This window comes from Anolis carolinensis, unplaced genomic scaffold, assembly GCF_035594765.1.
Source record: "Anolis carolinensis isolate JA03-04 unplaced genomic scaffold, rAnoCar3.1.pri scaffold_7, whole genome shotgun sequence".
Classification (NCBI taxonomy): Eukaryota; Metazoa; Chordata; class Lepidosauria; order Squamata; family Dactyloidae; genus Anolis; species Anolis carolinensis.
In genome coordinates this window covers 152,024-165,000 of record NW_026943818.1, presented here as the reverse complement: position 1 = coordinate 165,000, position 12,977 = coordinate 152,024, and the positions used below count along the sequence as shown (strand labels likewise).

At 38.6% G+C, this 12,977-nt stretch overlaps 1 protein-coding gene across 3 annotated transcripts in view; it reads right to left on the bottom strand.

Annotated features, from left to right (window-relative positions):
• Positions 1–12,977, bottom strand: part of st6galnac6 (ST6 N-acetylgalactosaminide alpha-2,6-sialyltransferase 6) — a 16,323-nt gene extending 3,346 nt beyond the window's left edge. Inside the window, exons 1-6 of one of the 3 annotated variants that reach the window (XM_062960571.1) lie at positions 12,446–12,977; positions 10,469–10,639; positions 7,038–7,099; positions 3,961–4,140; positions 2,625–3,022; positions 381–488 (exon numbers count right to left, since the gene is read on the bottom strand). In XM_062960571.1, coding sequence (XP_062816641.1) covers positions 381–488; positions 2,625–3,022; positions 3,961–4,140; positions 7,038–7,052 — 701 coding nt within the window. In that variant the 5' untranslated portion in view covers positions 7,053–7,099; positions 10,469–10,639; positions 12,446–12,977. The remainder of the gene's footprint in view (positions 1–380; positions 489–2,624; positions 3,023–3,960; positions 4,141–7,037; positions 7,100–10,468; positions 10,640–12,445) is intronic. The other 2 variants (XM_062960570.1, XM_062960569.1) reach the window with 2 other exon arrangements.

The window sequence follows — 12,977 nt, the reverse complement described above, 5'->3', positions numbered from 1 at the left end:
CTTAATCCCTCCTTATTATCCAAGATATTCGCTTATCCAAGCTTCTGCCGGCCCGTTTAGCTTGGATAAGTGAGACTCTACTGTATTACATTTAATATATAGATATAGTACAATATGGTAATTTATTGCCAGTATTGTGCTATGCTAATAATATAATATTGTATGTAAATTTAATTTGTAAGCCGCTCTGAGTCCCCTTCGGGGTGAGAAGGGCGGGATATAAATGTATTCAATAAATAAATAAATAAATAAATATTGTGCTATTCCAATAATATAATATAATATATTGTATATACATATAATATTGATAATAATATTATAATAAACAACAACAACAACAACAACAATAATATTATACTGTTATAATTATAACTACTTACGAGCAGTAGTTTTCAGGAATCATCCCGTAGACGTGGATGGTGTCACACAGCTCGATGGAAATGCCCATGGTGAACCAGCCGGTGCTCAGCCACGACCGAGACGTCTCCCTGACAGCACATCAATCATATCAGCATAATAGGGGAGACGGAGTAAGAAAAACAACTACAGTTCATGAAGCATCCTATCGAGGCATATATTGCAGTTACCGGAGGGCCAGTCAGACTATAACGGTCAAAGAGTGAAGCTTCAATATGGCTGTTTGTTAAAAACGTAAAGCACTCAGAAGGGTAAACAATTTTTTCCCCAAATGTTAAATAAAAAAAAAATTTCAGCAAGACGAGGAAGGGCCAACTGCTCTAAAGGGAGTGCCAGAGCCCGGGAACCGCCTCTCGAAAGGCCCTCTCCCATCATGATTGATTGATATTATTCAGGGGTCCCCAAACTAAGGCCCGGGGGCCGGATGCGGCCCATTGAAGCTATTTATCCGGCCCCCACGGCACAAGGGCTGAAGGGGGTTGGGCTAAATGACCCAAGGGTTCTCTTCTTCTCTTACAACCATTATTATTATTATTATTATTATTATTATTATTATTATTATTATTAAGGCTGGGTGGCCATCTGTCAGGGGTGCTTTGCTTGTGCTTTTGGTCCGCAGAGGCAGAAGGGGATTGGACAAAATGGCCCAAGGGGTCTCTTCCAACCCTCTTTATTATTATTATTATTATTATTATTATTATTATTATTATTATTATATTAACATTGAGGCTGGGTGGCCATCTGTCAGGGGTGCTTTGCTTGTGCTTTCGGTGCACAAAGGGGATTGGACTCAATGGCCCAAAGGGTCTCTTCCAACTCCCTTTTTATTATTATTGCTGTTGTTGTTGTTGTTGTTGTTGTTATTGCTCGGTGGCCAACTATAGTCCGGCCCTCCAATGGTCCGAAGGATTGTGAACTGGCCCCCTGTTTAAAAAGTTTGGGGATCCCTGATATTATTACTGCTGTATTAACTCTTGTTTTATTGTCCTACTGTGTTTTTTTTTTAATATATATGGTTCAATGTATTTATGCTGTTGTTTTTGTAAAATGTGCTAGTCGGGCCTTGCCCCATGTGAGCTGCCCCGAGTCCCCGTGGGGAGATGGTGGCGGGGTATAAATAAAGTTTTATTATTATTATTATTATTATTATTATTATTATTATTATTATTATCCCACCTGGGCGGGACAGAGAGAAGGGTCTCCCCATTAAGATCCCAAGGCATGGGCAGGTGTGTATGTCAGGATATGGACCTGAGCCATGTAAGGCTTTAGAGAGGATCATAACAATATTAAAAATTATAATATATATATAATATTGTAATATCATAATATATATAATATAATATTATAAAATAACAATATTATTATAATAAAATAAAAAATAAAATAAAATATAATAAATAATAATAAAATAATATAATAGCATAATAATAATAATATTATAATAATATAATATAATAATATACTACTACTACTAATAATAAATATAATAAAATATAATAATAATGATAATAAATATAAATAAACTTATTATTATTATTATTATTATTATTATTATTATAGTTTATTTATATCCCGCCTCCATCTCCCCTGAAGGAGACTCGGGGCAGCTTACAGCAAAATCAAAATACAAGCAATGATAAAATATGACAAGAGCATCATAATAATATTATAAATTATAATATATATCTATATATATATATTATTATAATATTATAATATTATATATATAATATAATAATATTATAAAATAACAAGAGCATAATAATAATATTATTATAATAAAATAATAATAAATAATAATTAAATAATATAAGAGCATAATAATAATCTTATAATAATATAATCTATATATATAAAAGGGTAACGGAATCACGGCACCGGAAAAAACAACTAAACTAAACGCCCCACAACCTCGAAAATTGACAGCACAACCTCTCATCCACGCCTCTACATTCATACAACAAAAAGAAAAGAAAAATAAAGTCCTAATTAGAGGGAGAGGAATAATTGTTTTTATCCAATCGCTGCCAGTTAGAAGGCTAAGCTCCGCCCTCTTGGTCTCCTAGTAACCCAGTCAGCCCAGGGGACAGGCAGAGTTAGGCCTCACTTAGGCCTCTTCCACACTGCCTATAAAATACAGATTATCTGATTTGAACTGGATTATATAATTATATAATGATAATTGTTATTGCGTCCGTCCCTACCGGTCCTTGCCGGTCTCCTTCTTGAAGAGGCGGTCGAACTGTCCCAGGCGGTCCCCGTTGACGATGAAGGCGGTCATGTTGGGGAAGGCGGCGCTGGCCCGCTGGATGACCTTGCCCAGGCCCTTCCGCATGCGCCCCTCCGGACCCCAGAAGATGAGGATGTTCTCGGGGGTCTTGCTGACAAACTCCTGCGGCTTGCGCAGCACCCGGAAGAGGCTGGAGTGGGCCACCACCCGGAAGGTGGTCCGCCGGCCCACGTCCGCCTCGTAGCCCGTGGTGGGCGCGTCGTTCATGCGGATCACGCACTCGGCCTGGTCGATGGCCGGCCCCAGCTGGCTCCCCAGCACGTGGCTGGAGCTGGTGATGACCACGCAGTGACCGCAGTGCCGGTCCAGGGTCTGCAAACAGAAAGCAGGCCCAGTCGTACAATAATAATAACAACAACAACAACAACAATAATAATAACCCTAACTGGTCTCTTCCAACGCTGATAGATATAATAGTGTACATAGTGTATATTATTATTATTATTATTATTATTATTATTATTATTATTATTATTATTATTATTTTATTATGACACAGCAAACAAGATAGATGTGTGTGATTTTGTGATACGAAATCCAGCATATCTATCTTATAATAATAATAATAATAATAATAATAATAATAATAATAATAATATACACTATGCTCTCTATTATATCTATCCTATGATCCTAGAGTTGGAAGAGACCCATTCCATAGCCATCCAGCCCAACTAATTTCGCCAGGAAGTAAGACACCACCCGATCCCTCCCGGCAGATGGCCATCCAGCCATGGATAGGATAACATACACTATGCCCTATATTATATCCATCAGTGTTGGAAGAGACCCATTCCAGGTCCATCCAGCCCAACTCATTTCCGCCAGGAAGTAAGACACCACCCGATCCCTCCCGGCAGATGGCCATCCAGCCATAGATAGGATAACATACACTATGCTCTCTATTATATCTATCAGTGTTGGAAGAGACCCATTCCAAGTCCATCCAGCCCAACCCCATTCTACCAGGAAGTAAGACCCCACCCGATCCCTCCCGGCAGATGGCCATCCAGCCATGGGTATGACAAGATACACTATGCTCTATATTATATCCATCAGTGTTGGAAGAGACCCATTCCAGGTCCATCCAGCCCAACCCATTTCCGCCAGGAAGTAAGACATCACCCGATCCCTCCTGGCAGATGGCCATCCAGCCATGGGTAGGATAAGATGCACTATGCTGTAGGTTGACCCCACGTGCCAGGGTCGTTCTCCCCCCCCCCCCCCCGGTGTTAGAGAGACCCCCCTACCTTGTTCCCGGAGGCCGGCCTGAATCCCGTCTTGACCCCCCATTCCCTGAGGTTGGGGGGCAGGTGTATTTTTGCGGTGTCGGCGTTGTATTGGAAACCCTCGTTGCGGCTGTTGGAGTTGTAGAAGATGAGCAGCATGAAGAGGCCAAAGAGGATGACAAAGACCACGGCCGGCGGGCTCTGCGGGAAAAGGAGAAGGCAAAGACAGGGCGGGATATAAAAATATGAAGTTGTTGTTATTATTATTATTATTAGTATTATTATTATTGACAGATCTGCCCACTTCCTAGGGAAACAGCTCAAATCCGCTTCTGTGTCCCGGACTTTAGTGTGAAAATCTAGCATTAAATCCCTTCAGGACCCCGGACAGCTCCTTCCATGGTTCAGCACCTCATTCCCTTTATTTATTTAAAACATCAAAAAACATCCGGGCATCTCCTGGGCAACGTCCTTGCAGACAGCCAATTCTCTCACTCCAGAAGCAACTACGGTTGGTCCTGACACGAAAAAAAAATATATAATAAATTATTTATGTATTTATTTGAGACATTTATTTCCTGCCCTCCTCACCTCAAAGGGGACTTGGGGCGGCTTACAAGTTATATGCATATTCAATAAAAATTATATTCTTAGCATAGCACAATATTAGCATTATATATTACTATATTGTACTATACCACTATACTGCAATATTATTAGTAATATTACATATAAGATAAATATACAATTGTAATAGTGTATTATTATTCATATTATATTGTATTGCATTATAATATTATTATCAATATTATATGTATATACAATATATTATATTATTAGCACAGGACAATATTACATTACTATATTGTACTATACCACTATACTGCAATATTATTAGTAATATTACATGCAATATATAATATACAATTATTATGTTATTACATTGTATTACATTCTAATTATTATATGTATATACAATATACTATATTATTAGCACAGCACTGTATTGGCATTATATATCACTATATTGAAATATATAGCATTATATATTATTATATTGTATTATACCACTATACTGCAATATTATTAGTAATATTACGTGTAGTATATAATATATAATTATAATAGTGTATTATTTAGTATTTATTATTTATTTATTTAATACATTTATATGCCGCCCTTCTCACCCCGAAGGGGACTCGGAGCGGCTTACAAATTAAATTTACATACAATATTATATTATTAGCATAGCACAATACTTGCAATAAATTACCATACATCAATATATTGTAATATTATTATTAATATTACATGTAATATATAATATATAATTAACATTATTATATTGTATGATTAGTATTATATTGCTATTACAAAATAATATTATTAATATTATATGCATATACAATATAGAAAAATAATAAATATACCATATATTCTCGAGTATAAACTGACCCAAATATAAGCCAACCAGGACCCTCACCCGAGTATTATTATTATTATTATTATTATTAGTGACATTTATATCCCGCCCTTCTCACCCCGAAGGGGACTCAGGGCGGTTTACAAGTATATATACATACAATATATTATATTATACGACTATATTACAACATTATTAGTAATATTGCATGTAATATAAATATACAATTATAATAGTGAATTATAATTATTATTACATTATATTACATCATAATATTATTATTAATATTACATATATATACAATATAGTATAAGCCGAGGGGGGCTTTTTCAGCCTTTAAAAAAGGGCTGAAAAACTAGGCTTATACTCAAGTATATACAATATATATATAGCATAGCATGTGGGAGGGGCCTACAGGTGATGCAAAGGAGACAAGATTATATTATTATTATTATTATTATTATTATTATTATATTGTGTTATATTATACAATATATTATACAATATATACAATATATTATTAGTAAAGCATGAGTATTATATATCATTATATTGTTATATTGACACAGGAGACATGGTGGCATGGTGTTTTTCTGGATATATTATTATTATTATTATTATTATTATATCGTGTTATATTATACAATATATTATACAATATATACAATATATTATTAGTATAGCATGAGTATTATATATCATTATATTGTTATATTGACACAGGAGACATAGTGGTATGGCGTTTTTCTGGATATTATTATTATTATTATTATTATATTGTGTTATATTATACAATATATAATACAATATATTATTAGTATAGCATGAATATTATATATCATTATATTGTTATACTGACACATGAGACATGGTGGCATGGCGTTTTTCTGGATATTATATTATTATTATTATTATTATTATTATTATTATTATATCGTGTTATATTATACAATATATTATACAATATATTATACAATATATACAATATATTATTAGTATAGCATGAGTATTATATATCATATATAATGTTATACTGACATGGTGGCATGGCGTTTTTCTGGATATTATTATTATTATTATTATTATTATTATTATATCGTGTTATATTATACAATATATTATACAATATATTATACAATATATACAATATATTATTAGTATAGCATGAGTATTATATATCATATATAATGTTATACTGACATGGTGGCATGGCGTTTTTCTGGATATTATTATTATTATTATTATTATTATTATATTGTGTTATATTATACAATATATTATACAATATATTATTAGTGTAGCATGAGTATTATAGATCATTATATTGTTATACTGACACAGGAGACATGGTGGCATGCCATTTTTCTGGATATTATATTATTATTATTATTATTATTATTATTATTATTATTATCTTGTGTTATATTATACAATATATTATACAATATATACAATATATACAATATATTATTAGTATAGCATGAGTATTATATATCATTATATTGTTATACTGACATGGTGGCATGGCGTTTTTCTGGATATTATATTATTATTATTATATTGTGTTATATTATACAATATATACAATATATTATTAGTATAGCATGATGACTTATTGCTATTATTATTATTATTATTATTATTATTATTATTATTATTATTAATATGTCCTTACCGTGTGGTGTTTCATGTCGCTGTTGTGGTTTTCGGCCCCCTCGATCAGCGTAACTTAGGCACCTGCGGGGAAAACCAAAGGATTATTTCCACAGCTCAATGCAGTACCTATTTACCTACTCGCGTTTCTGCTTCCGACCTGCTAGGTTTAAAAAATAAAATAAAAGGTGTGCAGCTGAGCTGGGGCTAACGGCGGGTGCTCACCCTGACCCAGGCTTGAATTCCCGACCTTTTGATTTTTCCTCAGCTCAGCCGGGCCTTGCTTCAATCTCTCCCCGAAGAAGGAGACTCAATGGCGGCCTGACAGAACGATGCGAAATATACGCCAATATGACGCAAACATTAAATATTAAATTAATATTCGAATTAAATATTAAATGGCGTTTTTGGAAATTCACGCTTTAGAAACCATTAGAAGGAATTCGAAGTCCAAAAGGCTAAGGCCGGCTGAAGAGCCCGACATTTTGTTTCTGTTCTGTTCCGATTTGGATCTAAATCGACACGAGAAGGAAATGACAGGAAGATACACAACAACAACAACAATAACAACAACAACAATGCCCTCTCACTAAACTAAACCCTGAAATTACCGAGACCAGTGTTTCTCTTGACCGGCGGGTTCCCCTTCCCTCAGGAAACGGCGGCCATTTTGACCTTCCCCTTCCCTCAGGAAATGGCGGCCATTTTGACCTTTTTCTTCCCTCAGGAAATGGCGGCCATTTTGAGTTCCTTTGCCTTCAGTAAATGGCGGCCATCTTGACCTTCCCATTTCCTCAGGAAATGGCGGCCATTTTGACCTTTTTCTTCCCTCGGGAAATGGCGGCCATTTTGAGTTCCTCTTCCCTCAGGAAATGGCAGCCATTTTGAGTTCCTCTTCCCTCAGGAAATGGCGGCCATTTTGAGTTCCTCTTCCCTCAGGAAACGGCGGCCATTTTGACCTTCTTCTTCCCTCAGGAAACGGCAGCCATTTTGAGTTCCTCTTCCCTCAGGAAATGGCAGCCATTTTGACCTTTTTCTTCCCTTGGGAAATGGCGGCCATTTTGACCTTTTTCTTCCCTCAGGAAGCGGCGGCCATTTTGACCTTCCCCTTCCCTCAGGAAACAGCAGCCATTTTGAGTTCCTCTTCCCTCAGGAAACGGCGGCCATTTTGACCTTCCCCTTCCCTCAGGAAACGGCGGCCATTTTGACCTTCCCCTTCCCTCAGGAAATGGCGGCCATTTTGACCTTTTTCTTCCCTCAGGAAATGGCGGCCATTTTGAGTTCCTTTGCCTTCAGTAAATGGCGGCCATCTTGACCTTCCCATTTCCTCAGGAAATGGCGGCCATTTTGACCTTTTTCTTCCCTCGGGAAATGGCGGCCATTTTGAGTTCCTCTTCCCTCAGGAAATGGCAGCCATTTTGAGTTCCTCTTCCCTCAGGAAATGGCGGCCATTTTGAGTTCCTCTTCCCTCAGGAAACGGCGGCCATTTTGACCTTCTTCTTCCCTCAGGAAACGGCAGCCATTTTGAGTTCCTCTTCCCTCAGGAAATGGCAGCCATTTTGACCTTTTTCTTCCCTTGGGAAATGGCGGCCATTTTGACCTTTTTCTTCCCTCAGGAAGCGGCGGCCATTTTGACCTTCCCCTTCCCTCAGGAAACAGCAGCCATTTTGAGTTCCTCTTCCCTCAGGAAACGGCGGCCATTTTGACCTTCCCCTTCCCTCAGGAAACGGCAGCCATTTTGAGTTCCTCTTCCCTCAGGAAATGGCAGCCATTTTGACCTTCTTCTTCCCTCAGGAAGCAGCAGCCATTTTGACCTTCTTCTCCTAACCACGCAGGTCCTGGAAGGTTACATTTCGGAGGAACTTGCTTGGCGTCGTGACTGACTGAACATGTTTGTGAGAACAGACCTTGATTTTGGGAGTTGTAGTTCACCCTTCTTCACAGAGCACTGAACCCCGGCCGCGTCAGATCTGGACCAAGCTTGGCCCACAGGCCCAACATGGCGGGCCGTGCATACAGGCCGGGTTTGGCAGCGACTGGCCTCATACCTGGGAGATGTAGTTCACCCTCATCCACTGAACCCCGGCGACATCGGATCCGTTTGATTGCCCTTGATGGAGCCTCTGGATTGTCAGGTACGACCATTTATTTGTATTTAAATGTATTTAACTCTTCCTGAAGGCCTAAAGCAGGCCTGGGCCCAACTTGGGCCTTCCCTCCAGGTGTTTTGGACTCTAAGTCCCACCATTCCTGACAGACTCAGGCCCTTTCCTTTTTCCCCTCAGCCGCTTAATATCATATATTAATATATACAATATATTATTTTATTATTATTATTATATTATATTATTAGCATAGCACAATACAGTAGAGTCTCACTTATCCAAGCCTCTCTTATCCAAGCTTCTGGATTATCCAAGCCATTTTTGTAGTCAATGTTTTCTATATATCGTGATATTTTGGTGCTAAATTCGTAAATACAGTAATTACTGCATAGCATTACTGCGTATTGAACTACTTTTTCTGTCAAATTTGTTGTCTAACATGATGTTTGGGTGCTTAATTAGTAAAATCATAACCTAATTTGATGTTTAATAGGCTTTTCCTTAAACCCTCCTTATTATCCAACATATTCGCTTATCCAACGTTCTGCCGGCCCGTTTATGTTGGATAAGTGAGACTCTACTGTATTAGCATTATATATTAATATATTGTACTATACCACTATACCATATTATTATTAGTAATACAGTAGAATCTCTCTTATCCAACATAAACAGGCTGGCAGAACATTGGATAAGCGAATATGTTGGATTAAGGAAAAGCCTATTAAACATCAAATTAGGTTACAAGTTAAGCACCAAAACATCATGTTTATACAACAAACTTGACAGAAAAAGTAGTTCAATACACAGTAATGCTACGTAGTAATTACTGTATTTACGAATTTAGCACCAAAGTATCACAATGTATCGAAAACATTGACTACAAAAATGCATTGGATAATCCAGAATGTTGGATTGAACTCCTTTTTCTGTCAAATTTGTTGTCTAACATGATGTTTTGGTGCTTAATTTGTAAAATCATAACCTAATTTGATGTTTTAATAGGCTTTTCCTTAATCCCTCCTTATTATCCAACATATTCGCTTATCCAACATTCTGCCGGCCCGTTTATGTTGGATAAGTGAGACTAATGTATCAATATTATATGCATACACAATATATTATATTATTACCGTAGCACAATATTAGTAAATGAATGAACAATACTTAAAAATAAAAATGATTTTAACCAACATAAACCTATCAGGATTCCAATGGGAAGTGTGGGCCTGCTTCTGGCCAATGAGATTGTCAAGTTAAGTAGGATTGTTGTTGTTGTTGTGCCTTCAAGTCATTTCGGACTTTGGGTGAGCCTAAGTCTAAATCTGAGGGCGGGGGCCATACTCACATGAGCGAAGCCAGGCGCGTGGTTGGGGGGGTCTTCTCCTTCGTGGGGTGCCATGAGGCGTCGCCAGTCCCGGCTGCAGGACCCCCCTTCTTCCGCCATGATCCCGCCCGGACGCAAGGCCCTTCCGGTCACACCATCGCTGCAGAAGGACCGGCGGAGGGACGAGTCTTGCTGAAGGAGGAGATGATACTCATCATCATCATCATCATCATAAGTATGCATCGTCCATGTTGCAATCCCAGCAGGAATGGAGAGAAGCAGCTGGGAAAAGCTGGCGCGATACGAGGATCTGAAGATTGGAGTGCAAAGACTCTGGCACAAGCCAGGGAAAGTGGTTCCAGAGGTGATTGGCACACTGGGCGCAATGCGCAAAGGCCTTGGCCTGCACTTAAACACAATTGGTGCTGACAAAACTCCCATCTGCAAAAAATACATACACCCCCTCAATCAATACATGCATCCCCACAATCAATACATACATCCCCCCAATCAATACGTACACCACCCCAGTCAATACAAACATCATCCCAATCAATACATACACCCCTGAATAAATAAATAAATACACCCCCAATCAATATATACATACTCACAATCAATACATACATCCCCCAATCAATACATACACTACCACAATCAATACGTACATCCCCCCAATCAATACGTACATACCCACAATACGTACATACCCACAATCTATACATACATCCCTCAATCAATACATACATTCCGCCAATCACCACATACACCCCCAATCAATACAAACATAACCCCAATCAATACATACACTCCCATCCATATGTATATCTCCCAATCAATGGATACATCCCCCGAATCAATACATATACCCCTGAATAAATAAATACATCCCCAATCAATACGTACATCCCCCAAATCAATACATATACCCCTGAATAAATAAATACAACCCTAATCAATACATACATCCCCCAAATCAATACATATACCCCTGAATAAATAAATACACCCCCAATCAATACGTACATCCCCCAAATCAATACATATACCCCTGAATAAATAAATACACCCCCAATCAATACATACATCCCCCAAATCAATACATATACCCCTGAATAAATAAATACACCCCCAATCAATACATACATCCCCCAAATCAATACATATACCCCTGAATAAATAAATACACCCCCAATCAATACGTACATCCCCCAAATCAATACATATACCCCTGAATAAATAAATACACCCCCAATCAATACATACATCCCCCAAATCAATACATATACCCCTGAATAAATAAATACACCCCCAATCAATACGTACATCCCCCAAATCAATACATATACCCCTGAATAAATAAATACACCCCCAATCAATACATACATCCCCCAAATCAATACATATACCCCTGAATAAATAAATACACCCCCAATCAATACATACATCCCCCAAATCAATACATATACCCCTGAATAAATAAATACACCCCCAATCAATACATACATCCCCCAAATCAATACATATACCCCTGAATAAATAAATACACCCCCAATCAATACGTTCATCCCCCAAATCAATACATATACCCCTGAATAAATAAATACAACCCTAATCAATACATACATCCCCCAAATCAATACATATACCCCTGAATAAATAAATACACCCCCAAATGAATACATATACCCCTGAATAAATAAATACACCCCCAATCAATACATATATCCCCAATCAATGCATACACCCCCATCAATATGTACATCCCCCAATCAATACGTATATACCCACAATTAATAAATATATCTCCCAATCAATACGTACATCAATACATATAAATAAATACACCCCCAATCAATCCACGCATCCCCCCAATACATCACCAAGTGGGAATCTGTGTCCGGGAGCTGTCCGGATCCACCTTGCACAAGTGTCTAAACACAGAGAGGAGCAGCATGTGGAGAAGGGCGAGGCCTTTTTGTTGAGGAAGGGGCTCACCTTGTGATGGGGGCTCAGTGGGGGAGAGGGTGTGCGCGCATGGGCAGCCCCGGCGCAGGCAGTCAGGCCACTCGTGATGGGATGCCCCGGCCAGGGAGGTGTTGCTTTGCAGCTCGGCTCGGCTCTGATCCTTCCTCCCCTTTGGCTCTGGATGGGGATGGGGGGCACCTCTGGGATGCAGGCCAAGCGGATCCCGGGTCCTAGCCGCGCTCTCCCGGCCCAGGCCAGGCCTCAGCTGTTACCAAACATCTCTGGCAGGAGGAGGAGGAGGAGGAGGAGGAGGAGGAGGAGGGAGGCCTTGGCTGGATGTGCTGCCGCTGGTGATGCAGCCGTGCGTCAGCGGAAGGAAGGAAGGAAGGAAGGAAGCAAGGAGGCCAGAGCCTTGGCTTTCCCTTTTAAAGCACTCTAGAACATTGGGAAGCAGAGGGCGGGGGCACTCCAAATCCCAAAATCCCTCCTCGGCCAGCCTGCATGGCTCCGGGCCAAGAGCGGCGGCAGCAACGGATTATCCTGATCCGTCCACAAGCCAAGG